The sequence below is a fragment of the Erpetoichthys calabaricus genome, chromosome 4 (genome assembly GCF_900747795.2).
Source record: "Erpetoichthys calabaricus chromosome 4, fErpCal1.3, whole genome shotgun sequence".
NCBI classification, from domain to species: Eukaryota; Metazoa; Chordata; class Cladistia; order Polypteriformes; family Polypteridae; genus Erpetoichthys; species Erpetoichthys calabaricus.
In genome coordinates this window covers 158034090-158053199 of record NC_041397.2, presented here as the reverse complement: position 1 = coordinate 158053199, position 19110 = coordinate 158034090, and the positions used below count along the sequence as shown (strand labels likewise).

General features: G+C 39.5%; 1 protein-coding gene across 1 annotated transcript in view; it reads left to right on the top strand.

Annotated features, from left to right (window-relative positions):
* The window catches only part of LOC114651160 (glutamate receptor ionotropic, kainate 1), a 694443-nt gene that overhangs the window by 223225 nt on the left and 452108 nt on the right, over window positions 1-19110 (top strand). The window contains exon 4 of the mRNA XM_051925745.1: window positions 8589-8770. Coding sequence (XP_051781705.1) covers window positions 8589-8770 — 182 coding nt within the window. The remainder of the gene's footprint in view (window positions 1-8588; window positions 8771-19110) is intronic.

Sequence of the window (19110 nt, the reverse complement as noted above, 5' to 3'; positions counted from 1 at the left end):
GTTTGAGCTGTGATTCCAAGAATCAAGAAGTGTCTGCATTCTTCTTGAATACGAGTCAAAGGACCAGGGTTTTGTGCGGTGATTATTGTCAAGGTCAGAGTTAAGCTAAACATTACTATTCCAAAATGAAAAATGTACTTGCCCATATCCATATCAAGCAAGTAGCACAAATATAAGACAGTAAAAAACTAAATTTACAAACACCAAGTCACAGAGGAAATTAAAAAACACATTAAGACCAGATCAACAAGGGATCACCCCCATAGACATATATAGATAGATGGCGCATTCACTGTGTTGCCCAGTCGACATGATACGCCAGTGCGTCCGCCATATTGCGAGTGGCAAAAGTGCCATTTAAACTAATACAGGTAGACGTGGAAACCGGGTTTTCTGATGAAAAAACAATAACATTTAAAACACTATCGTTTACATACAACAGATTTTGGCAAATCGTTTAAATGCAATTATTTATATCAATTTATACACTTATAATTGTAATTATTAAACATAATAATAATTATTATTATTATCATTATTATTATTATTATTATTATTATTATTATTGTTATTATTTAATAATTCCACCCATATAAGTAAAATTTCTCGGACTGCCTTCTTCCATCTCCGAAACATTTCTAGACTTCATCCTGTTCTCACAGTACTGAAGTATTGGTTAATGCCCTAAACACCTCACGTATAGATTACTATAATGCTATTCTATCTGGCATCCCACAAAAACGTATCCATCGCTTACAACTTCTTCAAAATTCTGCTGCCAGGATAATAACCTGCTGTTCTAAATTCACTGAACATATTACACCTATTCTGTCTCAACTTCACTGGCTCCCTGTTAACTACCGAATACAATACAAAATACTGCTCTTAACATTTAAAGCTCTCCACAGCCTCACTGATCTCCTTCAGACTTACACTCCTCTCACTCACTCAGATCCTCATCTGCAGTTCTACTTTCTGTACCACACATCAAACTCAGTTCTATCAGAGCTCGAGCTCCCTCTCGTGCTCCTCAACTCTGGAATTCTCTTCCCTTTCATATACGTCAGCTCGATTCAATAACACATTATAAAACTACCCTCAAATCTTATCTTTTCAAACTGGCATACCAATTGTGAATTTTACACTGTTACTGCCAGTTATCTTTGTTTGTTTGCTAATTATTGCTTTTTGATTTATCATTCTCTATTTTTAATTTTACTAATGTTGTTTAATTTTATTGTAAGGTGACCTTGAGTGCTAAGCAAGGTGCCTATTAAATAAAATGTGTTATTATTATTATTATTATTATTAATTATTGAACAAACTGATTGATCAAAGATACACTGACAGCTTTCCCGATTGTCGACTATCGGATAACACGCTCAGCTACTTTGACCACCTTGACTGTACCCTGAGAAGGAATCATCAGACCTCCTTTGTTTTTTAATGTGAGCAAGTGGTAGCTTTGATCATATGATGCCAGTACAGCATCTGTTACCAAACTAGCACGGCACACATCACAGGACAGCTTTCCCAAAATCCCATCTAAGGGCTACCTCCCACTGCTTCCTGAGGTGGATTTCTTTGGGAAACCTTCAAAGTTTGACAAATGTTAACAGCTAACAACAATCTACTGTACATAGTTAGTGACTAAATACATTTAGCTAAAACGTTGCTTGGAGGCTCACTTGAACACATAAATGCATAGCTTTTCTGGTTTAGCCTGGCGTAGCTAAAGTTAAGATTATTAAACGGGATTTTCTAATGGCCAAATATAACCAAAACAATTGTTCAGCCTTACCTATGAAATGTAATCCCCCAGGATCTGGTTTGGAGCGTACAGCAGTTTGTGCAAGCCCAACCAGCACATGTGTGAGGCATCTTTATCCATTACTTCACTCCACAGCAATTTTTTGAATTTCCCCTTGGGATTAATAAAGTATCTATCTATCTATCTATCTATCTATCTATCTATCTATCTATCTATCTATCTATCTATCTATCTATCTATCTATCTATCTATCTATCTATCTATCAGTGCCACTCGCAATGTGGCGGCGACGTTGATGTACGATGCTGCTGGTCATGCGGCGTCTAGTAATTCTATGTCTATGATCACCCCAAGCTCACAGCACACTGCAACTGAACCTACGTGTTCTGCAGTATATTATTAGCTAAACTGTCATCTATTTAGCCAGTTCCATGGGGTTGCAAAGAGTTGGGGAAGACATTATTTAACATCTGCTAGTATTATGCTAATTAACATTAGCTTGGTATTCTTATGACCTTGTCTGTCACTAAAAGTTGGGTTTGTGTTCCTCCTGATTCAGGAAGAACATTAAATATTGGAGTTAGGAATATTAACTAGACTGGTAGTCTTGATTGTAATGGCATTTGTGCCAAAATGAAAAATAAATAAATAAATAGAGGTAATTATGAAGTAAATAATCACATGAAAGAGTGGAGTTATAAAGGAGTTATTACAATTTGAAAAACGGCAATGATGTATAAAAAAAGATTCACTGATTGATAAGTGACAAAACCAGCATGAAAAGAAACCTTTTGAAATATATATACAGTGATCCCTCGCTATATCGCGCTTCGACTTTCGCGGCTTCACTCTATCGCGGATTTTATATGTAAGCATATTTAAATATATATCGCAGATTTTTTGCTGGTTCGCGGATTTCTGAGGACAATGGGTCTTTTAATTTCTGGTACATGCTTCCTCAGTTGGTTTGCCCAGTTGATTTCATACAAGGGACGCTATTGGCAGATGGCTGAGAAGCTACCCAACTTACTTTTCTCTTTCTCTCTCTCTTGCGCTTTCTCTGATCCTGACGTTGGGGGTGTGAGCAGGGGGGCTGTTCGCACACCTAGACGATACGGACGCTCGTCTAAAAATGCTGAAAGATTATCTTCACGTTGCTACCTTCTGTGCAGCTGTTTAGTGAAGCGACATGCTGCACGGTGCTTCACATACTTAAAAGCTCGAAGGGCACGTATTGATTTTTGCATGTTTGTTTTTCTCTGTCTCTCTCTATCTCTCTCTCTCTCTCTCTCTCTCTCCCTGCTCCTGACGGAGGGGGTGTGAGCTGCCGCCTTCAACAGCTTTGTGCCGCGGGGCTTCGCATACTTAAAAGCCAAACAGCCCTATTGATTTGTTTGCTTTGTCTGTCTTTATGACAGTCTCTGCTCCTGACGCACACTCCTTTGAAAAGGAAGATATGTTTGCATTCTTTTAATTGTGAGACAGAACTGTCATCTCTGTCTTGTCATGGAGCACAGTTTAAACTTTTGAAAAAGAGACAAATGTTTGTTTGCAGTGTTTGAATAACGTTCCTGTCTCTCTATAACCTCCTGTGTTTCTGCGCAAATCTGTGACCCAAGCATGACAATATAAAAATAACCATATAAACATATGGTTTCTACTTCGTGGATTTTCTTATTTCGCGGGTGGCTCTGGAACGCAACCCCTGCGATGGAGGAGGGATTACTGTAATAAGCTTTTTTGACATGTGCAATCTGGAATAGTCTGAATAGGAAATATGTTTTAAAGAGTTAATTTTTAAATAAAACTTGCAAAAGTCAAATTAAAAATATTAAATATTAAAACTGAATAAAACACAGGAGTAACATTTAATGATATCAATTAGTGTTAAGCAAGCACTGTGTTCTATTTTATAAGGTTTATTTATTTAATTTCTGTGGTGGGCTGTTGTCTTGCGCCCTGTGTTGGCTGGGATTGGCTCCAGCAGACCCCCGTGACCCTGTAGTTAGGATATAGCGGTATCATCAGAAAACCCGGTTTCCACGTCTAGCCCCACTTCTGGTAGCTTGTTATTCAAGCGTGCCCTTTCACTCTGTGTCTGGGTAGAGCTCTCACCTTTAGAAAGTTAAGCGAATTGCTTCCGCAATGTGGATCCTTAGCTCAGCTGAAAATACATACATAAATGTGATTGATTATTTAAAATGTGGTGCATTTGAAAGAAAAGGGTTTGTTTTAGATAGATAGATATATTTTTATATAAATTACAAAATATAATTATAATTATATTAATTATTATAAATTATAATTATAATTACAAATTATAAACCAAAGGATAGATTTTTTATACATGATTTAAAAGGGAATTGCTGTATACTATTTACCTCTGTGTGATTTTTAAAAGGCTTATATCAAACTAGTTATCTTGTGCTTTACATGCAATACCTAAAATATTTTACCATCAAAAGTTAAAAACCACAAAACATGCATTGTTTTCTCAGCGAAGGATCCCACAGCAAGGGGGTGGGTGTGTGCACAGGCGAGCACGCACAGGGCCTGTCAGCTTCAAGCAACAGGAATGTGGCTGCATGCCTTTCTGTGAGATGAGACAGCTATTTTACCACAGAACCTGTGAGCTTGCTCTTCTGTGAGATGGCTTTCTGTGAGATGGGGAAAGGCTGTTTCGTTCGAACTGCGGCTTACAGAGAGCAACTAAAAGTGGCTTTGATAGAAAATGCTTTCCTTTTTTTTTTACAAACTGTAAAGCAAAGGTTAGAAGATAGATATTTTAATCTTGTTTTGTTTAATCTTTAATCCAGCACAGGATGCCCAGCACAGGATATGCAGGAGCGGCTATAAGGGAGACCTGTCCAGCTGGGTATAAGCAGGAACAGGCCTTGGGTTCATGGCAAGGTCTTTCTTTTGATATAAATGGCCTCAGTAGAAGGGGTAGGGAGGGGTTTGCCAGCCAACAAACAGGGCAACACAGAGACAGCATCCATCAAACTGCTCTGACACAAACCCTGCCCAATCAGGCGGGTGGGGTGGGATTAAGCTGAGATCAGCACTCATCAAACTGCTCTTGATTCAAACCCTGAACCAATTAGACGGGTGTGGGTGGGATTAAGGTGGGGTCTGGGCAGGACCAGCACCCATCAAACTGCTCTTGACACAAACCCTGACCAATCAGGTGGAAGGGTTGGATTAAGGCGGGGTTAAGGAGGGGGCTGGTTGGAATTCACCAATCACAGCAGAGGGGGTGGGTGCATCATTTAAATCCACTAATCAGAGGAAAAGGGTGGGGTGCATCATTTAAATCCACCAATCAGAGGAAAGGGGGCGTGGCCATCAAGTCATCAATCATCTTTGATATTTTGACAGAAACACTCTGCCTTAATACTACTGCCATGGTTACGGATGACTGTATTTTAACAATTTCAAGTATGAATTTTTCTCTCTTCAATGTAGAGGAGCACTTCCTTTGCTTTGTTGGATAAACCCACTTCTGTTGCAACAGTTAACAGGTCTCTGGTGAAGCCCAGAGTTCTCTTTCAGCCTCACAATGAAATCTGTCATCACATCCGTGATTTGTACCAGGGACAAAATGCAGAAAATGCAGCATTCGGCCTGTGCTCAGGTTCAGTCGTGTAAAGGTACAGTTTGACTTGGACTGCACACATCTGTTTTACAAGTTCAATGATAGTTTTGTCTATGCCTTGCAGTCCCACATTTAGGTTATTCAGGTATTTGAATATGTCACTCAGAAAGCAGACATCCGCCATGAAGTTGTCTTCCAGTATACGATTCAGGTGTGTTTCTGTTTCTGCTTCGTCTTTGGACATTTAAATGACATAATTGTGAAGAAGCAGGTTCTGGTGCTCAGCAGACATTTCCGACAGCAGCATGCAGAATAAGTGGTGTTGGAAGCTTGATGTGGAGCGAATAAAATTAACTGTAGCCATGATGCTGTCTATTGTCGTTTTGAGTTCCCTGCTTAAATTTGCTCACAACACCATATGATGCACAATGCAGTGTAAGGATACTATCTGAGGTGCAACAGTGGACCAACGTGCTGCCAAACCACTGAACTTTTCCTGCCATGGACTGAGCCCCATCGGTCACAAGCATGGACACACGCTTCATATCTTTGTTATTGTCTTTGAAAAAAACTGAAATTTTCTCAAAGACTGTCTCGTCAGTTGTGTGTCCTTCTAATGGCAGTAAGCTGAGGAGTTCCTCTTAGAAGCATTTGTCATCAAAAAAATGGACATATAAGCAGAATTCTATGTTTCTGGGTTGAGAAAGACATGTTATTAGATTGCATTGAGATGTGTCTTGATACTGCATGGGCTGTGGGTAATGGAAGTTGGGGGTGCAATCTTGGGAGAAAGCACTTTGTGAGGGCTCATGGCGCCTGCCTAGAGAGAGCTGAGTGACAGGATCAGGGTGAGAGGGATGCAAATGGTAAAAAGGTAGGGAGAGACAGAAAAGTGGATAATCTGTATTTGAGCAAAAACCAAGCTATGAGGTAGAAGTAATTGTCTGCAGAGCTTAGAGACACAATTGTGTGAAGACTACTTTTTTTTTTAGGTGTCCCTTTGACCCTGAGAAGGCGCAGTAGGGTACCATTTGTATTTGAACACCAAAAAAAAATCCAGTTAGCATTTTGAAAATTCTCAGAGAAAAGGCTTCTGTGTATCTTATTCGATAAGTCATCACTGTGATGATGCGGCTGGAGATTCAGGTGATCATGAGTCTGGACATCTACGGAGCCTTGAGCTTTCAAACTGTGAGGTACAATATGCAAATGAAATACGAGATGGGGAAGCCCATGTTAAAAGGATGGAAGGTGCTGGATTGGAAAAAGCACTGTGTCGGACCGGCACCTGGCAGGATGAACAAGAGCAGCACGGTGTGGGAACAGCAAAGAATGAAGTAGGGGAGACTGAGAGTGAAATAGCAGTATGCTCCTTTGCAATAACACTAAAGCAGAAGGCGAGCAGTGTATAGGAATTAAGCAAGTCCACTTGCGATTAAAAAGTTCAGGTGTCTCCTACGGCCAGTCAAGGAGGAACGACACCAGTACACGTTTCAGGAGTTTAGTTAGAAGGTAAAGACTTATCATTTTTAAACTCCCACTGTTCTGACCTTGGGAGATGCCTCATCCTTTTGATTGCAATTGGATTATTTTAACTCCTCTACATAGCTCTTCTTCTGCTTCAATGTTATTGCTCAGGAGCACACCGCTCTTTCACCCTTGTTCTCCTCTACTTGATCATTCACTCACATGTGCCACTCCCATATATGTGGACCCTCCCCTTCCTCTTGCAAACGCCGAGATGGGTTATTTCTTTCCAGCACCATCCACCTGACAAAACAACAATGCGCTGCATTGTGGGTTGAATTTTGCTAGGCTACACAGAGTGTTGCACTCATCTCTGTACTACTGTAGGATTTTTATGTAGGAATTTCTGAAGGCTTGTGAAATGTGTTTTTCTCAGTTTTTCTCTTCATTTCTGGTGGGACCATGGGACTGGGACACTAGGAGGTTGCTTCTGGGCCGCATGTGGCCCACGGGAATAGGTCCGCCTTTGGTGAAAGAAGTTTGGAATGACCATGACTCTTATTAGAGCTAGCTGCCTTGCAAAACTGAGCAATCAGGGGAGAAGGGGCATGGTTAGCAAGGTGATCAAGAACTCTATCTTCACTCTGGCTGATCCCCAGAGAACCTGTATGGAGATAGGAGAAACATCTAGAAGGAGACCATCATTGCAAGTAAAACACACAGGAAAGCTATTTAAAGGACTCTGAGACTGAGATAAACAAGATCCTTTGGTCTGATCAAGCCAGGATTGATCTGTTTGGTATCCATTTTAAGCCTCATATCTGCAGGAAACCATGTATCAGTGGTGACAGCATCATGATGCGTGTTTATTTTTGTGGCAGAGACTAAGTGACTAGTCAGGGTCGAAGGAAAGCTGAACAAAGTAAAGTACAGAGATATCCTTAATGAAAATCTGCTCCAGAGTAGTTCCAGACCACAGGCCTCAACAGGACAGTGACCCTAAGTAGAAAGGAAAGTCAACACATGAGTCCCTTAGGCACAACTCTGGGGATGTCCTTGAGTTACACAGCCAGAGCCCAGACTTTAGCCCAATCAAACATCTCTGGGGAGACCTGAAAATAGCTGTCCACCAACGGCCTCCATCTAAACTGATAGAGCTTGAGAGGATCTGCAGAGGAGAATGGCTCAAAAAGCCCAAATCCAGGTGTGCAAAGCTTTGTTGCATCATACCCATGTACACTTCATGCTGTATGCATGGGTCTGAATACATTTGTCAATGTGATATTTTTATTTTAATAAATATGCACAAAAATCTAGTATCCTTTTTCACTTTGTCATTCAGGAGTATTGAGTTGCATAATGAGAGAAAAAAATGTCTTTTTTCATTTAAGCATAAGCCTACAACATAATAAAATGTAAAGAATGTGAAGCAGTCTGAAAACTTTCTAAATACACTGTATATTGTATACATAGTAATAGTACAGTATATGTATGTTGCATTTTATATGTGCTGTTGTACTATTTAGTGTCTTTTGTTTTTGTATCAGCACTATTCTAAGGTCTCCCTGACTCTACATTGTACAATGTACACATGAAAATAAACATGAATATATGAAAATTTTACTTTCTTATAATTTGGTATGCGCTCCTGAAAATTAAAAAAAAAAAAAAAAGCTGAAAAATTTTGGCAACTTTCATTTTGCTCATAACGATGTCTAACTCTGCATTGCCTACTTATTTGTATTTTTCTTTTAGGATTAATTCGATTACAAGAACTGATCAAAGCACCATCCAGGTATAATATTAAAATCCGTATTAGACAATTGCCAGCATTAAATAAAGATGCAAGACCACTGTTAAAAGAAATGAAGAAAGGAAAAGAGTTTTATGTAATATTTGATTGTTCTCACAAAACAGCTGCAGAAATTCTCAAACAGGTAAGGATAAATATTTAGATGCCAATTTTGTTTTTAATTCTGTTTAATTTTGTGGAATGAATTTTTGTTCAAAATGAACTGTTATAAAGGAAGCAAAGATACAATGAACCATAGCACATTTACTCTCTATATATAAAATCCTAAGCCTAAAAGTATATGATTTTGTGCAACGATTTTATGACATGTTTTTTGCCTCGCTTTAAATCAGGCTTATTTTAAAACCTACATATATTGTTTGGTATCATTCTTTTCAGAATTTATCGAACTTTAATGTGATGTTGTTAGATTTTCAGATTATTATTCTGTTTTTAAATTATAAACTAAAATATCAAGAAAGTCGTGGGGCGGCCTACTAGACTGCAACTTGGGGTTGGGAATCGAAGGCGCCTAGCGGAGCTTATACCATATCTTTAAATACAATCTCTTTCTCTAACGGAGCGGCTCAGCTGCGGGATAGATGGGGGCCCAGCAACCAGCCCTGGATTTAGCAAGCAAAGCGAGCAGTGGGCGGAGCCTCCTAGTATCTACTATATAATGAAACACTGTGTGTGTGTCCAGTCCCTCAGAGCAGTCTGATTGTTGGGTTTGGCTTTGGTGATGTGGTCAAAAGAGAAAGCTTGAGTGTGAGACACTCAAGGAGGAGAAAGAGAATATAAGGCATGCCGAGAGAGTCATCTTCAAAGATGGGAAGTATAAAAGGTGGCACTAAAGTGACAGAGTCTGAGAAGCAGGCCTTATGGAAATGCACGCAAGAGGTGGAGCACTAGTCAAGAAGGATTCAGCCACATGCAGAAACAGAGGAAAGACACCAGAGATACACATAACGCAATGATATATTAAATATTTTTAGGCTGTTATAGTACCTGTATTTGACAGTTGGCATTACTAATACTTAAACAAACTGTTTCACCCATTCTTATCATTTTGCATGCACTTAATAGGCACTTAATTTAATTTTGTTTGTAAATGTTAACTCTCAGAAGAATCCAAAAAAAATCATAAGATGGCCTTCACTTAAAATATTTTGCTCAATTAAACAGTTTTAAAATAAGAGCATAAAAAAGCTATATGGTCTTTTAACCTAATACTCTTATTACTTACTTCACAAAATCATATAATATGATTATCCCTAATCCAGAAGAATTTAGCATATTTTTGGATTTTGGAATATTGGCATATATATATATATATATATATATATATATATATATATATATATAAAATGAGATTTCTAGGAAACACCCATGATCGAGTAGTGAAATATTACTAAACCAGCTAAATGATGAATTATGTGTACAGAGACAGTCAAGTGCCTTCTAGGTGGGATGCTGTTATCTGAGGGGCAGCATTTAGAAAAATTAAATGATAAGCACTCCAGACAACGTGGGTGACAACCAACCCCCTCCCCAGTGATATGAATTTCAACCATCACTGCAGACTTATAAAAAGTCATATTCCCGAGCCATTATTATGTGCGTTGATGTGTCAAACCTTAAATCTAAATCGGGATGTGTCTATGTTAATTATTCCTGTATCAGTTAATACTGGTATATGGATGACTGCCACTTTTAGAAAGTTTGTGAAGAATTACACTTTGTGGTGCTATAAATTGCAAAGAACACAGTTCGTTGTTTATTGACATGGTTTTGTGCTTCCTCTCTATTTGTGTACAGTGTTTCTTTTTGTGCTATATATTTTGTTTAACCACATATTTTTTCATTTTTTATATTTTTCATTAAAATATTTCCAGTAAAACAATTTAGCAGTAAAATTACTATTTAGCTGAGGATAATATACCAAAATTTGAATTATATTTATATGCATTCCCTGTATGAGTAGGAGAAATTTTTATCAGAGTGGTTTGCCTTACATTAAATATATAACACTAGCCAACCCGCAGCGTAGCATATGCCGCATAATTATGTATTGATGGGTGAACACTTCCTGAAAGACACAGTTGTCCAAATGGGGTTGGTTTTGAGGATACAACTGTAGGTGAATGAAAAGATGTTACTCTGGAGAGGGCAACATATAATACAGCGTTTTACACGCTGCATACAGCGATTCACATCGAAGCATAGACACTGCTAAAACCATGGGATACCCCTCGCAAACTGTTTTACACGTCGCATACAGCAATTCACATCCGCGACAAACATGCCTCTTCTTAGATGGTCCTGCCGCATCCACCCTCGTTCTCGAAGCATACACACCACCTGGTCATGTGCCCGCTCGCAAGAGCAACTCACGGAGACCCGCCCACCAACTCTAAGACCATGGCGTGTAAAACAGTTTGCGATGGTGGACGCGGTCATGCGTCATAACCGAAAAGAATGCAGTGGAACCACGGTTCACGACCATAATTCGTTCCCAAACTCTGGTTGTAAACCGATTTGGTCGTGAACCAAAGCAATTTGTCCCATAGGATTGTATGTAAATACAATTAATCCATTCCAGACCATATGAACTGTATGTAAATATATATTTTTGTAAGTTTTTAAGCACAAATATAGTTAATTAAACCATAGAATGCACAGCGTAATAGTAAACTAAATGTAAAAACATTGAATAACACTGAGAAAACCTTGAACAACAGAGAAAACTAACACTGCAACAGTTTGCACTATAGCAACAAAAAATGAACATTTGAAAAAATCTGTAATTTAATAAACCACCAAGAAAATTAAAATTTCAAAAATGCACACTATGAACCGATCGCTGTAAACAGAAGTGAAAACAAAATCAAGCCCAGTGCATTCTTTAACTGCCTTCCTACCTTATACGTCCAGCCCTCCCTCTCACTCGCACTGCTTGTGTGTGTGCGTGTCTCTCGCGCTGCCTGTGTGTGTGCGTCTGTCTCTCTCTGGCGCTGCCTGTGTGTGTGCGCGGCTCTCTCTCTCTCACAGCCTGTGTGTGTCGCTGTTCCTCTGTCTCTCTCTCGCGCTGCCTGTGTGTGAACGCAGCTCTCTCTCTGGCGATGTCTGTGTGTGTGTGCGCGGCTCTCTCTCTCTCTCACTGCCTGTGTGTGTGCCTCTGTCTCTCTCTCGCGCTGCCCGTGTGTGTGAGTGGCTCTCTCTCTGGCGCTGCCTGTGTGCATGCGCGGCTCTCTCTCTCACTGCTTCTGTGTGTGTGTGTGCCTCTGTCTCTCTCTGGCGCTGCCTGTGTGTGTGCGCGCGGCTCTCTCTCTGGCTCTGCCTGTGTGTGTGCGTCTGTCTCTCTCTCGCGCTGCCTGTGTGTGTACCTCTGCCTCTCCCTGGCGCTGCCTGTGTATGTGCGCGGCTCTCTCTCTCTCGCTGCCTCTGTGTGTGTGTGCGTCTGTCTCTCTCTGGCGCTGCCTGTGTGTGTGTGCAGCTCTCTCTCGCGCTGCCTCTGTGTGTGTGTGTGTCGCACAGGGAGAGACTGAACCTCGCAAGAGTAACTAACAGAGACCCGCCCACCAACTGTAAGACCATGGGATACCCCTCACAAACTGTTCTACACACCGCATTCAGCGATTCACATCCGCGACAAACATACTTCTTCAGAGGTGCATGTGGAGTGTAGCAGAGACGAACGCGAATGACGCTCTGCTCTGTGAGTTGCTGTGTCCGAGTTGGTGGGCGTGGCTCGGTGAGTTGTCGTCGCATCCAATGGCCTTAGAGTTGGTGGGCGTGGCTGTCTTGCATGCTTTCCATGGGTGGCTACTTGTCGGCGGCTTAGTGAATTATATATATAGATTATTAAATGCGTTTGTCACCGTATGTTTTTGTTAGCTTGCTTATGCCAGTGTGCCACAGTTTTGATTACAATATATTTGCAGAGATTCAGTTTTCGGTCCAGATCAGTTCTTCTTATGACAAGTTCAATGGTTTAAATCCTACCTTTGTATATGTGTATTAATTTGTCAATCAGCCAGCGCAGTTTTGCTTACAGTGAGGTTTTTTGATAGCTAAATAGTAAGCCAAAAATCTATTAGTGGCATTATTTTATTAGCCATGCTAACTGCATTCTGTAATAATTCTAAGCTATAGGAGAGTCCTTCTTTTTAAATCTATGAGGATGAATCAAAAAGTAAAGACGATTTGAAAATTGTGTGGTAACTACAACAGATAGAAGCTGATGAAATACAACATGTTCACAATGGCTTATGGGTGGTTCAAGCATACACAGGACAGTGCTTTGCCATTAGTGTAGTTGATGTCAAGGTCAAATGAACATGGATTCTCTGCTGCAGGTTTGCAACATTATTAACGTGCTGTAGTAAGATTTCTTTAGGCGGAGGAAGTGAAGGATCTTGGCTTGTGCAGATCAGTAAGTTGTTTGGGTACCAATCTTTCTCAAACTTTACGGGGTAAACATTAACATTATTCAAAGTTATTGTCTGTTTTTTACCTACATTTTTATTACTCTTTAATTTAATATTTTTTTTTTTGTATCAGTGTGCTGCTGCTGGAGTATGTTGGTTGGGGGGGGGGGCAGTTTTATACACAATTTACATAACATTTCTATTATTATTAAAGTTATTAAGCAGTTCGCATACGTTTGCAATCTGAGTTTTTTCTTCTTTTTTTGCATATAACAAAGACATATGCTTTACATTTGCCAATCCAACAGATTGCACATCACAAACCTTAACACTGCAATCTTTTTTTCGTGTCTGCCATTTCTATAGGAGGGTGACAATGAGTTAAATTCCAATGGATGTTTTTCAAATGTTGACAAGCAATAAGCAAAAGGAATCAATGAAAACCACAGACAACAAAAACAGCAAAAAAAAAAAAAAACAGTACGAGGAAAGTTCGAAGAAAGAGATTTTTTTACAATGTTTCTGTTTGGGGATCGTTGTGCAAACGTGCACAACTGAGCTGCGACCACAGATCTAACTGCTCTGTGGATGATTCGTTCAAGCATTTCAAGGTCACTTCGTTGTAATGAAAGCACCTGTTGAATGTACTTCGTAGTAACGTGATTTCTATAGACTCATGTCATATGGGGAAACTGTCGGGACCATAAAAATACTTTGTTGTAATAGTCTCTCACCTCGGTCTCTCTCCTCTCTCTGCACCGCTGCAAAGCCCCGCCAGCCAAGCGTTCTGAAAAGTCTGAGTGAGTCGCCGTTGCTGGCAGTTCTCTCGTGGCCCGGCTGTCAGACGGCTGCGGACCGGTAGTGGGCCATGGACCGGGGGTTGGGGACCCCTGCTTTAAACCATTCTACCCATTATTAATCTTTTCATTGAATCATGCTGTTTTCACCATACTGAGCCAACATACATTTGTGAATTTCAGCAGATTTCACTCTCTCTACCAAAAGATATCTGATTATAATATGTTGTTCAACAACGTTCTGATCCCACAGAGACTTTTTCCTCAACTAGACTAATGGCAGAGCACTTGTGCTGTATATGTTCAAACTACCCATAAACCGCTGCAAACATGTTGTTTTGCATCAGCTTCTATCCATTGCAGCTACAGCAAATTTTCAAATTGCCTTTGCTTTTTTTCATATTTTTTATTTTATTTTATGATCTTTCATTGCACTGAACAGAATATTTAGTGCTGTGTGTTGGGTTTTCTGTATGCATAAGCCCTTGCACTTACAGGTGCCACCCTATGCCTGCTTGACTTCAGGCTTGTTAAGCAACAATGTTAATCTTCACTGTTGTGTTATATAGGGTAAACTTTTGTTTGCTTCTGTTCTGTTACACATGTGCTTACAGATGTATCTGTTGTGAATTGAAAATAATGTGAGTTTTACTTGTATTGCAGTCATGGATCAACCTTTCAACTCTCCGGCAAAAAAAAACCAAACTTTTAGGGTAAATCCAAAGCTCCAGAGCTACTTTTATTATGATAACTACCCTAGCTGCATTTGACCTTGCTATAGTACTAACTAATTAGACACAAAAAGCACCTCCAGGAGTTAACAGAGATCCTTTCCATCGCTCTTTCAGAATAGATAGATAGATAGATAGATAGATAGATAGATAGATAGATAGATAGATAGATAGATAGATAGATAGATAGATACTTTATTAATCCCCAAGGGGAAATTCACATACTCCAGCAGCAACATACTGATAAAAACAATATTAATTAAAGAGTGATAAAAATGCAGTGCAAGTTAAAAAATGCAAGGTGGAGAGTACGAGGCAGGTATAACATTCAATAATCTTGTGTAGTGTTAACATTTACTTCCCCGGGTGGAACTGAAGAGTTGCATAGTGTGGGGGAGGAACGATCTCCTCGGTCTGTCAGTGGAGCAGGACAGTGACAGCAGTCTGTCGCTGAAGCTGCTCCTCTGTCTGGAGATGATACTGTTCAGTGCATGCAGTGGATTCTCCATGATTGACAGGAGCCTGCTCAGCGCCCGTCGCTGTGCCACAGATGTCAAACTGTCCAGCTCCGTGCCTACAATAGAGCCTGCCTTCCTCACCAGTTTGTCCAGGCGTGAGGCGACCCTCTTCTTTATGCTGCCTCCCCAGCACACCACCGCATAGAAGAGGGCGCTCACCACAACCGTCTGATAGAACATCTGCAGCATCTTATTGCAGATGTTGAATGTCATCTTTAGTAGGCCTTAATGTAGTATCTTCTTTATTTGTCCTTGAGTACAAGTTATACAAATGTGCTGCGGTTTTCAGTTGTAGCTATTTTTTGTCCGATCTGTAACTGTACTACAAGTTTTATTTGATCTGTAACTGTACTACAATGTTTTGATATTTTGGTGTTTCTACATTTATTGTTCTTGCATAGAAATTCACGATTGAAGTTTGTTTTACTTTTCTGCAGAATTTAATAAATATTCTTGTGTTTTATTCACAAATATATTAATTTTCTTAAGCGTTGGTTTTACTCTTATTCCTTTAACAATGTATATCATTAAAGCAGCCACTTGAAGCAGATTTAAATAAATGTTAATCTATAAATTGGATTGTGTTGCTTTTTTCTTTTGCTGCCAATTTATACAAAACAATTTTGTGTTTTAAAAACGATCTCATATAAGAACAAAAGGCAAAATGACTTATTACAGCGGTTCTCAAACTGTGGGGCGTAACAAAAAGTAACAAAAAGGGGGCGCGAATGTTGCCATATGTGGCGTAATTTCACTATTCGTAGGTAAATTTTAAACTTGTAGCGGTGTATCGGCAGCAAATAATATAGGAATATATTTTATTAGGGTTTCAAAAAAACGTTAGGGGGGCGCGATTAAAACTGTTATGAAAACTCAGATCGCAAATACTTAAAGGTTGAGAAACGCTGACTTATTAAATACAAATGTTATACTCATTATACTGAATGCAGACTGCATTGTTACTGAAGTGTAAAAATGCACTTTCGGAAAGAGATATACCAGAGTGCAAATCTATACACAGCTTATTTACTGTAGGTTGCAGTAATGCTTACTTTAACTGATAAAGTTTATTATGTGTCCCTGTGTTGGGGTTTGAGCATGATGGCAGGAAACTGAGGCCAAAAAGGGACTGACCTGTATTCGGGGCTAAGATGACTCTAAAGCATTGGTAACAGCATTTTTCTGTTGAACATAAAGTTACAGTAAAAAGTGTATATAATACACAGTATTGTAAGTATACTGTAATTCAACCAGAACATTGGGTGAATGTGTATAATGAGGAGATGTAAGGACAGCATCTTTAGAACCAGTGTCTGCTTTCAGCATGATTTTTATAAAGACACCCACACTGAAAAGGATAAATGTGCTCCACATACTTTGCATTCCAAGTATATAATTTTAAATTTTAAATAAATTATGTAACTTAAAAAAAGTCATTTACACAAATTACTTTATTCTACACTGATTTTAAAATGAATTTAATTGGGAAAGGTGGTGTACAAAATAAATGCCTCTGATAGACAAAATAGCAGTGCATTCGTGTAATATGAATATAAACTGTGTTTAGGTCTAAGTCATGGTACATATATGGATTTCTTCTTTCCTCTCTGTTGTTTTGCCACTGCTGTCGTTCAACTCTCTCTTAAGCAGTGCACTAGTGAAATGGTTTGGGAATACATGCTTGGAGGAGAAAATATTATTTTATGTAGGTGATATGCTTTTCTATATTTCTAACTTACAATCATTCCTTCATTTATATTTCAACTAATGAATGAATATTTTAGCCATTTTGCTTGTGTCTCAACCCAACTATATTAGTTACAATAGAAGGGCAGTCTAATATTTCTTCCTTCTTGAATACTCTGCAGTATGTGCCAGATTCTAGAATCTGGTGCATTGGTAACAAAAATGTATTGGTTTGAAACTAAATGAGAAAATGGTGTAAACACAGGTATTTTATTCACTATCAATACTGTACTGTCCATTTCACTTTCAAAAATCAAATCACATTTCCCCATTCTTTGACATATCTCATTTCCATTGTTTATCAACCACAAAGTACATTTAATTAATTAAACTAGCTATTTGAAAAGTGTAACTTGCTGCAGAGCTGCTTTTTTCACTACTTACAGATTACAGTATCGGGCACACAGTAGCTTGTAAATGAGGGTTTCTTCAGGAGATTTATCCCTCAGCTTTTCTTCCTTTAGCTTACATTGCAATTTTTTCTCCATCCAAAAGATGTATTGGAGAGCTAAGAGATAAATCCTACACATGTAGGAGTTTGAATATGTCACCTGCCCTCCAAGGTAACATTCTATTTAAAATGTAATAAAATATAGGCACCAGGTAAGATTAATATATATGTTGCTTGACTGTCAAACATGCATCTTTCACTAAACTTAAAGTGTGTGAAGGATGGCTGGGGCCCATGCCTGGCCGGGATGCCCCTACACCATATATACGAGGGGGACAAGGGTAGGAAACCCAGTATCTCCCCCTGGATGTTTGATGGCAGCCTCCCTGGGCTGCAGCGGTGCCTTGGACTCCCCCAGGGCTTCATGGCGGTTGGAGTTCTGTGCAGCCCTGTTGGGTTCCACAGGCGCCGCAAGGGGGTGCTGCAGCAGGAGCTGCTGGCCCCTTTTGGGCTCTGGTTTTGCCTCACCTGTAACTGCAGCCAGATGTCAGCAATCAAGCACCTGGAGCACTTCCAGGTACCCAATGAAAGGAGCCAGCGACCACCACTCAGCAGCCAGAATCGGGAGGAGGAGGACGAGGTTGCCTGAGAGGAGTGGTGGAGGAAGAAAATGAGTGCTTGGTGTGTTTAATTTGGTGTTTGTGCACTTGGGATTATGTTGTGCCTGTGGGGATTACGGGGAAGACGTGCCCCACAGGTGAACAAAAATAAAAGTTTATTTATTTTTATACGTGCCTCCGTGTCCATCTGTGTTGGGTCAGGCGCCTATATAGTGTTAGTTTTATTTTCTTTGCTGAATGGTAGCACAACTACTTCACAGATCCTGTGCTTGCTTGTTGGCTGTGCAGTTGTGCAAGCACTCTGCACATTTCCCTCTTAGTGATGACCTAACCCTGCTAACTTCACTTTTCCATGTTTTCACCAAACTTGAGGCAGTGTTCAGGAACTTTGGCAATCTATAGAAAATGCATTGCAGTCAATGGGGATGGACACAATAAACTAATTCTGAGTGTGTTATAATGGTGCTGTAGGGAAGCACATGCCAACTATTTTGGGATGTTTATTGTAGCCAAAAATGTTACATGTGCTTTAAAACAGCAGTGCCAATGAGGAATGTCAAAAGAACCAATACTTCAGTACCAGGCTGATACTAAAATGCCGTAAATGCTATTGTAACCAAAGTGAAAGTCAGTACACACACTGATGAGTAACTGCTTATAGACGTATTGCTTTGAAAGGCACAATAATGCTGAATGTGATAAAAGCGTGAGCAAAAACTGCATGCAAAATTGCTCAAAGTGCTACAGCACTGAATTAACACATCTTGAAGAGAAAAACAGAAGTCACACATTACATTACATAACATACATTATGGAGTTATCTCTGAAATAGATTTGTGCATGCTTAGATAGAGCATGACATCGCCAATTAGATGAGATTTGTAATTATTTAACATATAAATGGCGAGATTGATCACTTTTTAATACCATGTCCTACACTGTCCCATTAAAAAGTAAAGGCTTTACATTCATTCTGTGACTGTTCGTTTACAGATATTTATCTGAGCATCCATCCATTTTCATGGCCATGCATATAGGACTATGGAATGTGACAATTAAAAATCAAGGCAAATTACAAATGAAGCAGTAATTATGCTTCTTCAGACTGGTGAGAAAATAAGCCACTCCATTTATTACTACCTAATTAAAATTTATTTAGTGTTTTGACACTTCAAAGCACAAATCAATCTTTAGTAATACAACAGAAATGCATTGTAGCAAGATGCAGTTATAGCAATATGGACAAAACAGC